At 42.9% G+C, this 19,585-nt stretch overlaps 2 protein-coding genes across 7 annotated transcripts in view; both read left to right on the plus strand.

The window, feature by feature from the left end:
* The window catches only part of oprl1 (opiate receptor-like 1), a 73,841-nt gene extending 67,725 nt beyond the window's left edge, over positions 1-6,116 (plus strand). Inside the window, exon 7 of the mRNA XM_061791231.1 lies at positions 1,320-6,116. Coding sequence (XP_061647215.1) covers positions 1,320-1,864 — 545 coding nt within the window. The 3' untranslated portion in view covers positions 1,865-6,116. The remainder of the gene's footprint in view (positions 1-1,319) is intronic.
* The window catches only part of LOC133486274 (Ig-like V-type domain-containing protein FAM187A), a 42,167-nt gene that overhangs the window by 15,533 nt on the left and 7,049 nt on the right, over positions 1-19,585 (plus strand). The window contains exons 1-4 of one of the 6 annotated variants that reach the window (XM_061791221.1): positions 10,837-13,279; positions 13,903-14,122; positions 14,526-14,803; positions 16,006-16,368. In XM_061791221.1, the coding sequence (XP_061647205.1) occupies positions 13,946-14,122; positions 14,526-14,803; positions 16,006-16,368 (818 nt within the window). In that variant the 5' untranslated portion in view covers positions 10,837-13,279; positions 13,903-13,945. Of the gene's footprint in view, positions 1-10,836; positions 13,280-13,902; positions 14,123-14,525; positions 14,804-16,005; positions 16,369-19,585 lie in introns of those variants that run through there. The other 5 variants (XM_061791200.1, XM_061791228.1, XM_061791210.1 and 2 more) reach the window with 5 other exon arrangements.

A 19,585-nucleotide genomic window follows, 5' to 3' on the forward strand; every position in this document is an offset into this window, starting at 1 on the left:
TTTTCATTGCATTTATGAGGCAATATTTTACTCACGATCAATTCTGTCAAAACACACACATGGTATGTTTCCTTTTCCATAAACCTGCTCAAACGTGTCACAGGGTCTGACTCCATTCTAGAGTCATAGACACCTTAAAGCATTTGGGGACTTGTTTGCCATGGCAATGTTGTTCGAGCAGAACTACATACATCATCACTTCCCATAAGGTACATGCTAATTACAGTGCAGTATTACCTTGACTTACGCGTTTAATTCATTCCCTGACCAAGCTCCTAAGTATATTTACTCATGTATCGAATCAATATTCCCTGTTGACATTTTTTGTTGCGTGTTTTTAATAAAGATAAACAGCACACTATCGTAATAAAAAAAAATAAAACACAAAGAGAAAGTAGGGGCGTCACAGACAGGTTCTCTCTCACAGTTCTGAGGACCCGGGTTCAAATCCGGCCTCACCTCTGTGGAGTTTTCATGTTCTCCCTGTGCCTGTAGTTGTGAATGTGAGTGTGAGTGGTTGTTTGTCTATGTGTGCCCTGTGATTGGTTGATGACCAGTCCAGGGTGTACCCCGCCTCTCGTCCAGAGTCAGATGGGATAGGCTTAGCATGCCCGCGACCCGATGGATGGAATAAAAGAGAAAGTAAAGAAACAAAACTGGTTTTATAAAGTGTAATTACTGTATGTTGGGTCAAGGCGAGTCAAAACAACAACTACCGGTATATGTGTGTTAAGGGATGTGGCTTAGAGAGTGACGCCAGAAACATACTGTAGCATGTCTGGATGTGAACCTTGGCCTACTATAGCTTTCAGCTATATTCAGCTATAGTAGGCCATTTCGTATTTGTGTGTTTGACTCTTTGTACGGTTGAAAAAATGGCTGAAAATCTATGGGCAACTGTTGTGCTCCTTTTTTAATTCACTTCACTCAAACGGCAAATACTTGCTCATGACTCAAATTTTGGCTCGCAACACAATGCAAAAAAAAAGAACAAATGATGGTCCATAACTCAAATGTTGGGGATCTCAAGGTACCTCTTTCGCATTTCTAACTGAGCAACAACATTAAAGAGTCTTCAAAGAAGAGACTTGTGGATTTTTCGTGTTACTCAGCACAAGATGTTTTAGGTAGACGAGGTAAGAGGTCATGTGTGATATTGTTTTGTGTGCGCAAAAACCCTTTTGATTTTGAGTGACATCCAAAGGTCCATGAATACACATTGTCACTCAACTCATTAACAGTTCCAACACACTGTTGATTTGATGATTTTTCATAAATATTTATGATTTATGTCTCTCTTCATTCTTCCCTGGGTCTAGGCGTTGAATGCATCGTCGTCCTACCTGAGCCACGTAGTCACTGGGATCCAGTTTTCGGCACTTGTGTCTTCCTCTTCTCCTTCCTTATCCCCGTGGCAATCATCAGTGTCTGCTACAGCCTGATGGTCAAGCGCCTACGCAGCGTTCGCATCCTGTCAGGCTCAAAGGAGAAGGACCGCAACCTGCGGCGCATCACCAGGATGGTTCTGGTGGTGGTGGCGGTGTTTGTGGTGTGCTGGACCCCCATCCAGATCATGGTCTTGGCCCAGTCGCTGGGCTTCAACCTGAGCAGCTTGTCCACGTTGGTCCTGATGCATTTCTGCATTGCTCTGGGCTACGTTAACAGTAGTCTCAACCCCGTGCTCTACGCCTTCCTTGATGAGAACTTCAAGCGCTGTTTCCGGGAGTTCTGCCAACCTTCGCCATTCCGTCTTGACACCCAGCAGTCGGGCCGGATGAGGAGCATCGCCCGGGAGGTGGCGGCCGCCTACAGCTGTAAGGCCGATGGGGGTGGGCCCGGCGGAGGGACTCCCAATCCTGCGTGACTAGGCGTGGAGCTGCCTTTGGTGGGGGTAGACCACCCACAGAGGGGAGAGACACCAGGGACAGGGAACTCCAACACAGAACTGACTCAGATTACAGCTCTCTAGCGGCACGAGCCCCCCCGCCCCCCAACTATACGATTGGCCTGGGGTGGAGGGGAGTCTGATGAGGATGATGGTCCAGAAGGGAAAAGAATCTGAGAACACATCAAGTTGGACAGATTGTCTGACTGGGAAAAAGGGTTAGGGTTGATTAAAAACAAGAATCAAATCAACTGTATTGCAGACAATTGGATGGTATATGGTGCTACATTTGAGAGTGGTTACATCCTGGTTCTTGGAATGCTGGGGATAAACCCCATTGAGGGTTTATTTTTAAAACCAATTCCCTTGCTCACAAGACTCACTGATTGCAAATCAGTTAGAGAGACAAAGACTGGACCTGTATGGAGATGATGTTCAAACCACTAATTTGGTGCTTTTAAGGAGATTCTATATCAACAGTGGTGGTGAAAGGACCACACACAGAATCATTTTGGGCTTGTGAAAGGAAGGATAAACAGCCCGATAGGGTACATAGATCCCCTTTCTTAAATCACTAATGGGTCCACCAGAGTCATGTGACCAAGCGTTGAATGGAGATTTTAAGTTGGTCGTAACGTGTACTATGTGTATATATACGACACAAGATTTGTTGTCTCAAAACCTGTAAAGGGTCTTATGAATGTGACTGAATATGTTCTTAGAATCACTTAAGAATTTGTTAAATTGAAGCAATTATTATGCTGCATTCCAGAAAACTGGGAATTCCAAGGTTTCAGACCTCCCAGTGCAAAGTGCAATGAATTGCCAATCAAAAGCCAAAGTAGGGGATTTTTTTTAAATGCAGTGCTTTGCCATAACACATGCTGCAAATGTAAAAAGCTATATAAACTGTCTTTATTTGTATCAATTGCTTCTACTTGATATCGTCCTTAATAGAAACCTGTTCTGCACGGAATTTGGTGATTTGGCGAAGATATGTTGCTAAATTCTTTCTGCATGCAGTCATATGGCAAAATATCCATCCATTTTCCGAGCCGCTTCTACTTACTAGCGTCGCAGGCGTGCTGGAGCCTATACCAGCTATCATCGGGCAGGAGGCTGTGTACACCCTGTCCTGGTTGCCAGCCAATCGCAGGGCACACATAAACAAACAACCATTCGCACTCACATTCACACCTACGGGCAATTTAGAGTTGTCAATTAACCTACCATGCATGTTTTTGGGATGTGGGAGGAAACCGGAGTACCCGGAGAAAACCCACGCAGGCACGGGGAGAACATGCAAACTCCACACAGGCGGGGCCGGGGATTGAACCCTGTTGGGATCCTCGGATCCTACTTTCATGTTTTCTGGAATGCAACATCAGCCAATACAAACACTGGGCTGCTTTGAACAATTAAATTGTTCCTAATCTGTCTTTTTCTGCGTAAGAGGCATGAATAATACAAGCCCAGTATCTTTGCAGGTGCTTTATGAATGCTGCATGGAGGTGCTGTGTTGCAGTACACCGGCTCAAGGGTAACTAGTGAGGCTTGGGTTGGGGGTTTCATTTGAGTGCAACGCAGTAGAAGGGGGTCACCGAACTGTGACCCAACTCTAAGGGACGAAGGCTCATTCTCACCCTCTTCTTAGTGTCTGAAAGGTGACATTAACGCTGGAACAGAAACCACATGGTGTCGTCACGATGCTGTACATACAGTATTTAGAAGAAAAAAAATTGAAAGAACATTTTCTGTTGTGTTTTATCAATGTATTGTCAAATCCCCTGGGTCGGGATTCACACTGCGTGCTCAATTGGCCAATTCTGATTAAATGCCCTCCAACTTTTCCGACCTGTCTATTTACACATAGATTTTAAGTGACACATATCCAATATGTCTTTGTACATTTATGGAACACATGAAACAACCCGCATGCTCAGAGACCAAACTGAATGTAAATAGCTCCATATGTGCCAACACTGGGAAGCAACAACATGGAAGTAAACAAAAATGAATAATTAGGATTATGTAGCTAAGCTTAAATTGGCTTGGGCTGATTCCTTCCAACTGATTAAATGATGGTAACGCCACTGCCTGCCAGTTGCGATTATTTTGCTTATTTAATGATGGACACACCTCTAATGTTGTATATTTACATTATACTTAATAGTCCTTGCTTTCATAAAAGACGTAATTATTTTATTGTTCTTATTTGTGTTGTTTGGGCAGCTGCTGGTGTGTGTACATTGTCAGTGATCTGATCCGTCAGTTTATGTTACACATATCCAATCCCTATCAGACTTGTATCCACATTTGTAAAAGTCCTGGTTCCGATTTGAGCATATCATATTCCATGCATTTATTTCTTGTTGTGCTGCTGTAACGCATATCCGAATGCTGTCACTTAGAAGCAAAAAAAATTTCATTGTGTCACCTGTAGTGTAAATCCAGCCTAACACATAGACCAGCGCTAACTGTTTAACATTGGGTTAAGATGACATAACTGGACAAAATCTAACAATTGATGCAGAGTTCAATTTCTTGTAGCATTGTTTTTAGAATTTGCATTCCAAATCAACCAAAAAACTGAACCCTTGTTAATAGAAAATGTATCTTTTTTTAAGGAGCTAAAATAGGGCACAGTTTAATTCAAACGCTTTCCTGCACAGGCAGTAAAAATCACTATGAGTTTAGCTTCCACTTTAATCTGCATTTGTGTTGCTAGTTGTTTCTCCAGTGGTGTTTGGTGGATGTCTTTTCATTGGACTCAGTTTGGAGAGAAACGAACACTTGCCTTAAGTATTGGAATACTGAAAATGTTGTTTTAACACTAGTTAGTTCAAATGTTTCTGTCGGCGAAAGAATCAGAGTGATAGCAGTGGGGGAAAAAAAGTGTTTTTCAGGTTTATTTCTAATACCCACTTCCTGGAGTCAAAGTTTAATGATCGGCCGCAAACAGGATTTTCTGCATATTCTAGAATGATAAATTCAGAAAACTGCGATTGTTTAGTTTACGGCCACTAGAGGGAGGGGTCTTTGACTGATGGCAACACACAGGCCCGTGGAAGAATCCCACGAGGTTGAATTGCCAGGACACAGTGGACACAATAGTGTGCTCAGCTTTCAGCAAAAAATAAAATCTAAAAAATTGAAAAACTACTAAAAATGATACATACAAACATCATTGAGTTAAAGTTGGTGTGTTATTTGGCTGACTCATCCTTCTGTATGAAAGTACAGGTAACCCTGGCAACAATGCGATTCTTCGAACAGTGGATGAAAATGAGTACTAAAACAAACATCAGCCATTCACCTATACATTTGAAGGCGATCATGTAACGCAAACATTATCGACGTTATAGTCTGAGAATAATGCTGTAGCAAGTTGACTCAATTCAAAGTGAAAATGCTCTTTTTGAGTTAAGGTCTCTTTTTGTAACATTTAGTGTTCTTTTTGTTGTTGTTGTTGTTTTTGCACAAAAAGACCTAAAGAGGACATTGATGCCAAGAGGGTGCACAAGCTGCCTTGTCTCTGCAGAGTGAGCGCTCATTTACAGCCTGTTAAATCCCTGTAGATATTTCGTACCAGCTGTGTAAAGATATTAACACGGCTCTAACCATCATTTATCGCTGACCTCTTGTTTCTGGGTGTTCTTGGTGTATAGATTGAAAAAAAAAATAAAAAAAAAAATATCTGTATGATGCCTCGCCGAGCAGGAAAAGGCATCTAAGTGCACCTGATTCCTCTCATCCGTTTACATTTTGCAGACCACATGAATGTCAAGCCAATAACTGTTGAAAATCCAAATGTAGAACAAAAAACGTATATTGTTGTTGTCGCTATTTGATAATTGCTATGACAATGTTGTGTTGCTTCTCTGTTTTTGCTTTGAAGGAGACACTGCTGTACCTTTCTAGCTCAGCCGATTGGAATCGTGACACAGAAACAGTTCTCAGGGCTCGAGCTTTGAAAGCTTTCCATGCTATTGGGGTCACATACATACTACATTTTGAACAAGTACAAAATGACTTGGCTATCTGTGGTCAATGTGGTCATGTGTTGGAGCTGTTTGTGTCACTTGACTTCAGCTAAAACTAAGTGCTCCTCCATACTAGCTTTCTCGTTGTTATAACACGGAGAATGTTTTACTGAAGATTACATTTAACTGTATATTAACTGTATTTATTTTTTGCACATGAAATTAATAAAGAGATTGATGTACATTAATGTAAGTTTATGAGAGAATGTTTTCCCTACACTGTGAAAGAAAGACACATCAATACATACATATATGTATGGTGGGTGTGGTCTTCTCCAGTTTCCTCCATCCCTTAGACACACCTCCTGGGTATTTAACCTTTGTCTCCCACCTCTTCTCTCTCTCTTGGGTTTTGCTCTCTTGGGTCCTGCTTCTCTGCTGTTACTGCTGGCTAATCTCTCCAGCCACCGGGGGGGTTTCGGCCAACTCCATCCCCCTTCCTTTTCCGTTGTCCTCCGGTGCCACCACATGCGCGAGCGCCCGCCTCAACCCGACGGCGGCGTTTTCGATCGAGGCCATGTGGCTTCGATCACTTTTCCTTGATGCGATCTGTTGGCGGAGCCTCAGTAAGCAACTACCGACCAACTGATCTACGGTCGTGAGTACAGCACAACAAGTGTTGCCAGAATGTACAAGATTAGTGGGAGTATGTGAGACAGTATGTGAGACAGTCAACAGCGTGGACGAGACTGGCGAGACACAACAAGGGAAGATGCTGGGTGAGGCTGCGATGATGCGCAGCCGTTCAGCTCACAGGATAAATCCACTCATGCTCTCATTGGTCAGTGTCGCGCCGGGAACCAATCACGCGCATTGTATGAGTGCCAGTGGCATGTACAGTACAGGCATGTACAAAGCCTTTGAGTCAACTCATCTCTTTGTTTGGCATGCAGGGAAACCTTCTCTTGTGCGCATCAACATGAAGCAACGCGTCTTTCCGCAATATGGCTGCTGATATGGCTGTATTTTTTCATTTTTATTTTTTGATGAATTTTATTTTATTTTTTGGATGAATATTTTTAGAAAACCCGCGAAGCACTGAAGCCGCAAAACGTGAAGCGCAAAGTGGCGAGGGAACACTGTAATTGTCCCCCACCGACTTTGACAATCGGTGCGCTTTCACAGAGAAACAAGTAATTTAATACAGAATGTGTGCTAGGTTATTGCTGGGCGTGGAGGGTGTCAGTGATATGCCACTCTGGCTTATTACTAAATCCATTGAAGTCTGATTCTGTTCAATTGAATATGTGAAATATACGTTTGTAGATGCAAATATAGAATGGTAAAATTGGACACTCCCAAGTGGACACCACAAATTAATTACACAAATAAGATTACTGTATACTGGAATCGTTTGCAGGTAGCCAGACTGAGGGGATCATAGAGATCAGGGTCACTAATTCAAGTCAGAATAAATACATGTCATTGTCATCATCATCATCACCCTCACAATCATCACTGAGTCATACTTAGCTCGTTATTACCTGTAATCAGCCGGAATTAGAAGCCGAGATGGAAATTCAAGGAAAGTGGAAATAGACAAGCAGACCACCATATGCTTTGGACCTTTTGGCTCTGCTCAATGAGTTAATGGACAATAATTGGACAATTGTATGTTTGTTATTATTGTGCAAACAAGTTCCATAAATGTATGTTTGGATGTGTTTAGGTGTTGAAGGACAAGCCTGTCAAACACCTTTGGGATGAACTAGTACAGCAGAGCCTGCAAATCATTTTTCAGGTCCCACAGACATACTACGACACCTTGGAAAACGTCTTCCTCGGAGAGTGGAAATTGTTGTAACTGCAAAGCACTATATACAGTATTTACTTTACTTGTCACGATATGTACTTTTGTCATGACAGTAAGTGGTGTTTCATCATTTGTTATGTTGTGGGCACAAAATGTTAGACACGATCCTCTCAAATGTGATTAAGTGTATTATTTACAAGAGTGACAAACTAGTAAATAGACAAATAGCAATGTAATATTTTCAGAAGGATAGATTACTAGAACAGTCTTTGTTTCCATTGAAAACGTCATACTGATTGCTATATTTGTGTGCAACTTCCTCTACACATTTGTTGATATTCACAAACTGTCCATAACATTAGGTACACATACAAAATCTTACCAATCCAACACAAGAGCTGTATTAATTAAAACAATAGAATACAATAACGCTCACAATGTTTATTATAATGTGGTTGTAGTTCCACCAAAAAAACATGTCATGTAGATCGGGAGCCATGCTATGCTGATATAAAAAAAATAAAATGTGCTGATTGGTGTTGCTATTCCCCGTTAAGTTGTTCCTCTCAGGAAAGACAGCAACAATACTAATTGCAACAGGATCCACGAACAATATTGACACCACGATGGTTCACCCTCGACAAATTTCCACTGCTGCACACTGACCCTTTCTGGCCTCCATTAACAGAAGGACCTCAGCGGTGGATATGAGATTTTTTTGTGTGTGTGCAATCACAACAATGAAAAACACAAACACAAGACCTTCATTCTCCTGAACAGATTACAGAAGATGCAGTCTTGACAAAGTAAGTGACACACCCTAGTAACACAGTTTAGAGTCTTTAGTGAACCAAATGCAGCCCTATGGGGGCACAAGCCATTCCAAACTGTAGGCCGGTCCCAAACACGGAAAAATGCAGAGGGTTGTGTGAGGAAGGGCATCCGGCTTAAAACTTTGCCAAACAAATATGAGCATTCATCCAAAGAATTCCATACCGGATCGGTCGTGGCCCAGGTTATCAATGTCCGCCACCGGCGCCGTCAACCTGCAGGGCGCCGGTGGAAATTCAGCTACTGTGGATCGAAGAAGAAGAGCGGAGCAGAAAGAGAAGAGGAATACACAGAGCCTAAAACTGAATGTGGGGACTTTGAATGTTGGGACTATGACAGGAAAATCTCAGGAGTTGGTTGACATGATGATTAGGAGAAAGGTTGATATATTGTGTGTCCAGGAGACCAGCTGGAAAGGCAGTAAGGCTAGATGTTTAGGGGCAGGGTTTAAATTATTTTACCATGGTGGAGATGGGAAGACAAATGGAGTCGGGGTTATTTTAACAGAAGAGTTGGCTAAGAATCTCTTGGAGGTGAAAAGAGTATCAGATCAAGTGATGAGGCTGAAACTTGAAATTGAGGGTGTTATGTATAATGTGATTAGTGGCTATGCCCCACAGGTAGGATGTGACCTAGAGGCGAAAGAGAAATTCTGGAAGGAGCTAGACGAAGTAGTTCTGAGCATCCCAGACAGAAAGAGAGTCGTGATTGGTGCAGATTGTAATGGACATGTTGGTGAAGGAAAAATGGGTGATGAAAAAGTGATGGGTAAGTACAGCATCCAGGAAAGGAACTTGGAGGGACAGATGGTGGTAGACTTTGCGAAAAGGATGCAAATGGCTGTAGTGAACACTTTTTTCCAGAAGAGGCAAGAACATAGGGTGACCTACAAGAGGGGGGTAGAAGCACGCAGGTGGATTACATTTTGTGCAGATTATGTAATCTGAAGGAGGTTACTGACTATAAGGTAGGTAGGGGAGAGTGTGGCTAGACACCATAGGATGGTGGTTTGTAAGATGACTCTGGTGGTGGGGAGGAAGATTAGGAAGACAAAGGCAGAGCAGAGAACCATGTGGTGGAAGCTGAGACAGGACGAGTGTTGTGCAGCTTTTCGGGAAGGGGTGAGACAGGCTCTGGGTGGACAGGAGGAGCTTCCAGAAGACTGGACCACTGCAGCCAAGGTGATCAGAGATGCAGGAAGGAGAGTGCTTGGTGTACCCCGCCTCCTGCCCGATGACAGCTGGGATTGGCTCCAGCACGCCCGGGACCCTAGTGAGGAGAAGCGTCTCAGAAAATGGATGGATGGATGGATGTTTTTGGAATGTAGGGAGAAGCTGGAGTACCCAGAGAATACTCACGCAAACACAGAGCGAACATGCTAACTCTACACAAGGCCTGAGCCGAGACTTTTACCTGAGACATCATGACCGTTAGGCTGACATGCTAACCACTCATATATCATGCAACGTTGGAGCTCTTTAACTAATTAACAAATTAAGTGAAACCAAATTCAGTGACATACTGTATATAGAACACACTAACACAAATCCTGTTATAAAGTAAAAACAAGATGACGCCTGACAGGCCAAAGGGGCTGCTGTGTATCTACCCTTTTTGTGACCAAAGATAGTTGTAGTGCCAAAAAACTGGCACTGGCTCCTCTGTTCTGCGATTGCGCTTGTTGAAATCATTGCTGCCCCTGAAGGTCACCACAATTACCTCCAAACTCAATTAAGAAACCATTTGTGTGCTCAACATGTGAGCAGAGCCACATACCCACGTGGCAAGACTAACAACAATGTGATTATACAAAATGTTTTGACCACATTTGGCCTCAGACTCGCGGATGCTATTACCAAGGCTGAATAAACATTCTTGTTTATTCTAAGAGGGGATGATGGCGAGGCTTTTATGCGATATTGGCCCCAACAGTAGGTACACAAATTAAAAATCCACTGTTAAAGAGATGATACAAGCCCACAAAGAATTTGGGACGTTGTGAAAACATAAAAAAAAACAGAATATAATGATTTGCAAATCCTTGTGAACCTACGTTACACTGAATACACTACAATGAAAAAAAGTGATAAACTTTATTGCTTTTATTTGTTTTTGTTTTTTTTTGCAAAAATTCATCCATCCATCAATTTTCTGAGCCGCGTATCCTCACAAGGGTCATGGGTGTTCTAGAACCTATCCCAGCTATCATTGGGCAGGAGGCGGGGTACACCCTGAACTGGTTGCCAGCCAATCGCAGGGCACATATAAACAAACAACCACTCGCACTCACAGTCACACCTACGTGAAATTTAGAGTCATCAATTAACCTACCAAGCATGTTTTTGCCCGGAGAAAACCCACACAGGGCACGGGAGAACATGCAAACTCCTCACAGGCGGGGCCTGGGATTGAACCCCTATCCTCAGAACTGTGAGGCAGACACTCTAACCAGTCGCCCCCACCATGCCGCCATTGCAAAAATTCACTCATTGTGAATTTGATGCCTGCAACATGTTCCAAAAAAAGCTGGGATCACCTTTCCTTTTAACTCAATAACACTCAATAAGTGTTTGGGAAGTGAGGACACTAATTGTTGAAGCTTTGTAGGTGGAATTCTTACCCATTCTTGTTTGATGTACAACTTCATTTGCTCAACAGGCCAGGGTCTCCGTTGTCGTACTTTGCTCTTTATCATGTGCCACACTTTTTCAATGGTCTGGTCTGATGTACTACAAAGCCACGCTGTTGTAACCTGTGCGGAATGTGACTTGGCATTGTCCTGCTGAAATAAGCAGGGACATCCATGAAAAAAAAACGATGCTTGGATGGTAGCATATGTTGCTCCAAAACCTGCATGTACTTTTCAGCATTAATGGTGCCTTCGCAGTTATGCAAGTCACCCATGGGGTATGGGCACTAACACACTCCCACACCATCACAAACACTTTTCCACTTTGCGTCAGTCCATCTCAGATGAGCTGGGGCCCAGAGAAGCTGGCAGAGTTTCAGGATGTTGTTGATACAGTATATGGTTTTTGCTTTGCACAGTAGAGCTTTAACTTGCATTTGTAGGTGTAGCGATGAACTGTTTGATCTAACAATGGTTTTCTGAAGTGTTCCTGAGCCCACGTGGCAATATCCTTTTCAGAGTGATGCTGGTGTTAAAGGCACTGGTTTCTTTTGACCTTTTGACGATATTATGGACCGTTGATGATGAAGTCTGTAAATTCCTTGAAATTGGATGTTGAGAAATGTTCTTAAACTGTTGGGACTATTTGGTCATGCAGTTGTTCACAAAGTGGTGAACCTTGCCCCACGCTTGCTTGTGAACACAAAGAGCCTTTCGGGGATGCTCCTCTTATACCCAATCATGACACTCACCTGTTTCCTATTAACCTGTTCACCAGTGGAACGTTCCACACAGGTGTTTATTTTGTTTTAGCATTCCTCATGTTTCCCAGGGTTCTCCCCGTGGATGCGTGGGTTTTCTCCGGAAACTCTGGTTTCCTCCCACATCCCAAAAACATGCATGGTAGGTTTATTGAAGACTCTAAATTGTCCGTAGGTGTGAATGTGAGTGTGAACGGTTGTTTCTTTGTATGTGCCCAGTGATTGGCTGGCAACCAGTTCAGGGTGTACCCCGCCTCTCTCTCAAGACTCAGCTGGGATAGGCTACAGCTCACCCGTGACCCTAGTGAGGATAAGCGGTACGGGAAATGGATGGATGGATGGATAAGAAAAACAATAATGTATAGTTTAAAACGATTTTTTTGGGGATCCCTCAAATTTTAGGGGTGCTGGGATTCATTTTAAGGGGTGCTTAAGAACCCCTCAAAATGGGCTAGAAACGCCATGTACATAAATAACATCAGATGTCAGTGGAATCAAGAAGTACCTTTACAAAACCATCCGTGCATATTTTTTAAAATCAAGGCTCGCGATTTATGAAGTCATTTAAATTCAACTCAGAAGTGGGAAAAGGCTGGTTAGGAATCTGAAGAATCTGAATTCCCCAACTAAAATAAGAGAATGCGCCATGTACTGAAGACACTTGTTCTTATTTCCATAACAAGAAGGAAAAACAATGATATGAGAGGGGTGCGTTATAAGGATTCCCACACAGTTTCTAGGCGGGACACGTCCTGCTCCAATATTACTGGCTCCAGCACACGCGCCACTGCACTATGATTGACTGTTGAATCCTTGTAGAGCACGCCCTACTGCTTCCAGACGGCAAAAGAAGTATGTGACTGAAGTGTGGCCCTAACCCACCCTAATCCTAACCTTAACCTATCCTAAACCGCCTTAGCCCCAACCCTGTCCCTAAACCTAACCATAACAAACGTCTTTGTTTTATTTCGAGCAAACTTGCGTAACCTGCCCTTCCCGCGACGCAGGAGCCAATCGTGTTGCAGTAGGGCGTGTCCTGCCTGGAAATTTAGTGGGAACCCAATAACCCCAGGCGTACTTCTGCGCTTCACTTCTGACGTGAAATGTTAAATATGTGACGTCAGGACGCAGCGCAAACCTACGTCAAGACAAAGTGGTATGTGTTAGCAACTAACTTAAGAGAGCTTGTACAATAGTTGAGTATCTTGAGTATATGAGTATTTCTTTTGAACCTGTTAGTTCATGGAGACGTACGTCAGTTCGGAGCATCAATAAAAGGACGCGGGGTGCCTAACTTCAATGAGATGACCAATTCAAATCACGCTCTTCCACTATTTGACTATGTGACCGCTTTTAAAGCAAATAGACGGCCAACGGGTATGTTGTAACGTTTAGTGTTGTCCTAAACGCGGAGGAGGGGAGTGCGTAGTCTCCGGCCGCAAACCCACTTGCTTGTGTCATTATCATGCCGCGTAAAAATGGGAAATATACCACTTTGATCATACGAGCTCTAAACGTTATAGCTCGTGACTATGATGTGTTTCTGTGTAGATAATTTGAACGTTATCAATTCTGACAACAACCCTAATCTTCTTGGACTACTAATTAAATTATGTTACCCAATAATTTGATCCAAACTAATTGCCACGCAGAACAGGTTGTCTTAAATGACAATATCTTGTATAAGCTATAAAAACAGCTGGACAGTTTCTATAGTCTTGGAGTGCATCTCTGAAGGTTGCGGTCACCAAGTTCATGAGTAGTGTTCCAGTCAATTTTCCCAGTTGGTCAGAAATGTATGGCTCCCTTGAATTCTGCAATGTAGAAATAGGTACAGTAAAACACATGACCCTCTTATTCAAATAAGTATGTGTTCAAATGTTTTAAGCGACTATTGGAAGCAACACGGTCTCAACAACAAGTAATGCGGCAAATGATGAATCCTTGATGTTTCTGTCAAGACTATGTTGTTACATTTGAGACCCCACTCACACTCAAAGGTCTTAGGTCCTAAGCCTGACCCTCTCCAAGAGAGGCCTGTGCATGTTTCCCCCCTTCATTCTCCTCCTCCTCCTCGCCAAGGCGTGGAGCTATGAGGCCCCCAAGGAAAAGCAGGATGTGTTTGCAAAAAAAGCTTGCCCAGCTTTCCTGCTCTTCTTCAACACCGCCTACCAGGCAGGGGCCACAGTGGAGCTGCCGTGCCACTGTAAGCCCGAAGAGGTGAGTCCAGTCACAGTGACCACACACATCATTAGCTTTCATGAACAATCTTTTAGTTCTCAGCGATTCAGTGAATAATGTTGGTCAAGGTGGAACATCAAGGTTGAATACAATCAACTGCTTAACCTCTGGTTCGTCAGAATTTGAATCATAATCATCTCTCTTGGCCAAGTATGCTAAAAAACACACAAGGAATTTGTCTCTGTTAATTGTAATATAGCAAACAACCCACTATAGCAAAAACAGGAAGGAAATAATGTTCAAATGAGTTAGATTTTTCTCATATCAAATAACCAAATTAAGCAATCTGTCATCATATATTTTTTATTAACTACATGAATGATATATGCAACATTTTAACATTCCTAACTGTCATACAATTGGACCATTGCTTGTGTTTCAGATCCAGTCAGTCGTTTGGTTCTTCAGGAAGCACCAGTCCAACTCAGAAGAGACCAGAGCCCTGACCGATTACCATGGGAACAAGCTGCTGGACTCCAATCGAATCCCCCACAGTGCCGACCTGCGGAGTCGCTTCTCAATTCGTCTCTTCAGCCTTCTGATCTTTCGAACAGCTGTGGACGACTCGGGTGTTTATATCTGCGGATCGGCTCAGGGCGACTACTTCTACGCCTATGATCTGGACATCCAGGAGGTGCAGAAGCTCAGCTTCACGTCAAGGTTAGGGTTCACGTTGGAGATTGTCAATTGTCAGTGTACTGATGAAGTCAGTTTGTTGTTATGCTCATAGCAAATAGTCTTCTTGGTCATCCAGTTTCCCATGGCGAAGGGAAGACATGCTACCATCATTTGAATGCCGTGTCGAGTAACGAATAATGAATTCAGCACACAAATTGGTTCACTATAGTAAGTAATCTGACAGCTGGATTGGATTGAGGTTGGGTTGGAGTTTGTTTGGATCCACACCTGTTCTTGATGACAGCGTTTTTAGCTGACCAAATTAACCACACCAAAGAGGAAAAAAGTATTACGCTTTGCAACACGCTTTCACATCTCTGATTACTACAGCAAATGGTCATTGAAGGAAAACCCCAGCAAAAGCAGATATGCTCGTCCACCTATATAATCTCAAGGGAAATCAGAAGCTCATTATGCCATGAGATAGCAGCACAACTGGAGAATGTCACCCATCCAGAAGGAGAACACCCTGCCAAATAATAATACACCAGAAGAACCTCACAATACAAGAAAAATAAATCATCAGTTCTACTGAGGGTATGATTTTATTGCTAGTTTATCCATGTGCACCAAACCTGCTCTGTTTAATAAGTGGCAACAATCTCGAAGGACCGGCTCCCCCTAACGACAACAACTACATTCAGTGTAATGGTGACTTGTACAGCATATTTAATAATTTGTTTGTTTGTTTTTTGTTACTAAGCCGATCCTTCAAAAATGTCTATGTGAAACTGGTCCGTGGCACAAAAAAGGTTTAAAACCGCTGCCCTATACCACCTGGCATCCATGGATCCATCTCTAGTCATAAGGCAAATAGCAACCAGAAAAGAGAGAAACAAAAAACTGATGAAAGACAGCCTGAGCACAGGAAAAGTTTTATTAACATCTCTCACACATGCATAGAACAGGGGGCCCAATCAGATGACACAGTTGAAAACCTAGCTGTCACACCACCATGCGAAGCCGTCTAACATGCTCGCTCAACAGAACATGTATAGATGTGGCGATGCAAATGACCCCAAATGCCAGTGGGGAGAAATAGAGGCCATAGGAAACATGCAACACCAATGTCTTCTTGGTCCACATCGCACTGAGAAATGTATCTGTTTCCGTATGCATTATGACCAGTTTCGTCTTCCGAATAATTGCACGCTCACACTCAGGTTCTTGTTTGATGTTTCCAGGCTCACTCCTGAAAGTAAGAGCAACTCGATGGAAGACGTAAAGGGACAAATATCTGGTCAGCTGCTCTACCAAGTCTTCACCACTTTCCGTCCATGGTCACGGTGCGATCGCTGTGGCATGCAGGGCGAGCAGGTCAGAGTGGGGCTCTGCTACGTCCGCTCCCGGTTCCTGCACGTGCGCTACAGGCGGGTCAACCACACCGTGGCGTCCTGCGGCTCAGGGGCGGTGCCTCAGGCATTCAGCCACCTGAAGCAAAGCAGAGCTGGAGCCAGGCTGGAGGTCAGAAGCTGCCATGTGACTTGTCCAACAGAAGCGCCACCCCCTTCCAAACTGGATAAATTTATGGCATTTGTGGGGCACAGGTAAGAACAACTGACTATTTTAATGCTCTAGCATTCTGGTCTGTGTAGTCAGGATTTTGTTGTTCAAGTTGTTCTATAGAGGTACTGTGCTATGCCATAGCTACTCTGGGTGAAATTAATACCTACATCTTTGTAATGCTTTTCACCCAGTTCCACCCCCAAATCATAAAAAGTTTATATCATGGCTGTAATGTGACATTCAATGTACATTACAACACAGTATACTGTACTATTAGGGAAACTCACTTAAAAGTTAGACGTTTAGTCCAGGAAAATGCATTGTTATTTAGTTCCAAATAGTTGACTCAATGTACCTTGACCTCGCTTCTTTGGATTTCACGTCACCTCTTGCGTGCCTCACAAACACCCACTTGCTCTACTCACAAATCTGCTCTCAATAAACGTTTAGATTTATGAAAGGTCCCATGCAATTCCAATTCTTTTTTTCCCCACAGTTCTATCCATAAGGTCAAAACGGGTCTGTGACATGGTTTACGTTTGACATCTATGCGGTTTCTCGATGTTATGCAATCGCTAATGAAATGCAAAGGGCAGGAAAACGAGCCGATCAGAATCACGGATTGTTGCGACGTAGTTATGCTACTCATTATTCTAGTACCTGCCACTTTGTGGTTGGTTCCCACCCACTCAACTCAAAATTAATGTGACTCTGCGTTGCGACAGCCAATCGGTGTTGAAAATAGACACAACATCTTGGAGTAAAAAAAATATATATATCGTTGCTGTTTGTGGTCATACGCAACTTTTTGATAACGCCAGCTGGCAATACTGGGACTGTACAAGAAAAAGGGAAGACATGCAGAATGGTGAGCGAGGAACTTGGCCATTTGGCGAGATTAGCGCATGCTAAGAGTGTCGCAGCCTCAAGGGGTCACCAAATATTTGAAAATTCATCTTTAGTATACCCACCATCCATTTTCTGAACTGCTCATCCTCACTAGGGTCGCGGCCGTGCTAGAGCCTATCCCAGATAACTCCGGACGAGAGGCGGGGTACACCCTGAACTGCTCGCCAGCCAATCGCAGGGCACATATAAACAAACAACCATTCACACTCACATTCACACCTACGGGCAATTTAGAGTCTTAATTAACCTACCATTGGATGTTTTTGGAATGTGGGAGGAAACCGGAGTACCCGGAGAAAACCCACGCAGGCACAGCGAGAACATGCAAACTCCACACAGGCGATTCTGGATTTGAACCCGGGTCCTCAGAACTGTGAGGCAGATGTGCTAACCAGTCGCCCACCATGCCGCCCATTTTAAAATAGTCCACAATTAAATAAACTGATGCATCAACATCTATTACTCCTTTCATGCAAACTCCATACAGGCGAGGCCGGATTTGAACCCGGGAGGCTGGATTTGATCCCCTTCAATATAATTACATCAAAAGGAATTATTACTATTAACTTTTAATTTAAAGTTAAAATGTTTCTACTCGAAGGCAAGGAAAGAGGGGTAAATTGAAATTGATATGAACAAAATCATACAAGCAAGGTGAACGGTGTACTTTGAAATCAGTGTTCATGCCTGGATCATAAAAAGTGATGCTGGTTTTGCACCGAGTGGGACAGAGATGATTTCTTAAGGTACTGCAACTGAACACATTGTGCAGGAGTTAATAATCTTCACAAGACACTAAGATGCAGGCAGAGCAGCGCTTCCCATATTGTGTGTCACTTTCTTTGAATTACCTCTTAGAGTGCCTGGGTTAGTTGCTCTGTACTGTATTTCTACATTTATGATGGTAGTAGTTGCCCTTTAAATGGTATATGAAAATAAAATGATTCCATGATAGAGTAATACATTTGAAATAATTAATTATAAAAAAATATTTCATATTAAAAAGCAATAAGAGCATGTAAATTAGCTATTTAATGTTAAACTGAAAAGGTAAAACAACAGTGACAGTCTCATTTTTTGTGGAGAAACGTTGGCTCGGCCTGAGTCGGTGTGCAGCATTTCTGTTAAAGGGAACCCCGATAGAAAGGACAAATACGTCTTAAAATACAACCACTGACCTCTACCCGTGAAATATGGTGTTAGGCCCTCCATATTTATAAATTATTCTTTTAAGTAATAAAAATAATTTTTAATTTGATACACGGTGGCTGCCATGTTTTGCATGCAATGCATTCTGGGATTGATGACCGATCCGTATGCCACTGGTTTTGTGATTAAACATTTGAAACAATACACACATCGTTGTGGCTTACAGCCAATCTTAATGAACACAAGCTTTGACTCAAGCGGAAAATGCATTTCCAGGCGAGTGTAACGTTCTGGGTTTTGCCTATGCGTTGTGTACTGGGTTACACAATGAAAGTGACACTGCTGTGCTGTCGCTCATATTAGGGTTCTAGGCCACACTGCCAGTGTGAATATATTGGGAGGGGTGTGTGCTGACCATTGAGTTATAAACAACCTGGGCTGCTGACAGTGGCCAGCACCCTCTTTTAAGGATCGAGGCGTGAGATTGTTCACGTACAGCCACGCAGCCTAGTTGGCTCCCGTTAGATGCTGCGCAACCCCAAGCCATATAAATAGTATGTAAAGCATCAAATATTGTGTTTTACATAAATACTGATGAAAATGAAAAAGCGAAGCTTGTGACCAAAATCTACCTAACTGGCTACATTCAAATGAATGGAGTCACCGTGATGACTTAAATCCACACTCTCACTTTTATTCTCGCCCATATCATCTCTCTTTATCAACCAGCTTCTTCTTAGCTATTAATTTATCTTTTGAAGGTTTAATAAATGTGATAAAGAACTAAGTGTACAATGTTCACCACATATGTCCGTCATGTATCCACTCAGAGCTGCATGTCCAACAGTGGGAAGCTGACGTACACTCTCCAATCACAGACCACAACTACTTTGTTAAACGTGACATCGTCTTTGATGGAGATAGTGAGGGTATCTCGGGATATGTTTAAATGTACCTGATGACTCCAGTGAACACAGTCTGCGTGAAAATGAAACTGAACTCTTTACAGCAGATGTCCTCTTCTTCAGTTGGCTTTGACAGGCACCAGCCAGAAAGACACTGTTGAAAATGACCAACTCGAGCTTCTGAAACCCCTGTAATCCTCATTGTCATATCCATTTTCATTGCTGGTTTATTATCTCTCCTCATGTCTTTGATCACACACTGGCTCGAACTGAAAAGGCAGAACAGCGTTCATCG

This window comes from Phyllopteryx taeniolatus, chromosome 1 (genome assembly GCF_024500385.1).
Source record: "Phyllopteryx taeniolatus isolate TA_2022b chromosome 1, UOR_Ptae_1.2, whole genome shotgun sequence".
Taxonomy (NCBI): Eukaryota; Metazoa; Chordata; class Actinopteri; order Syngnathiformes; family Syngnathidae; genus Phyllopteryx; species Phyllopteryx taeniolatus.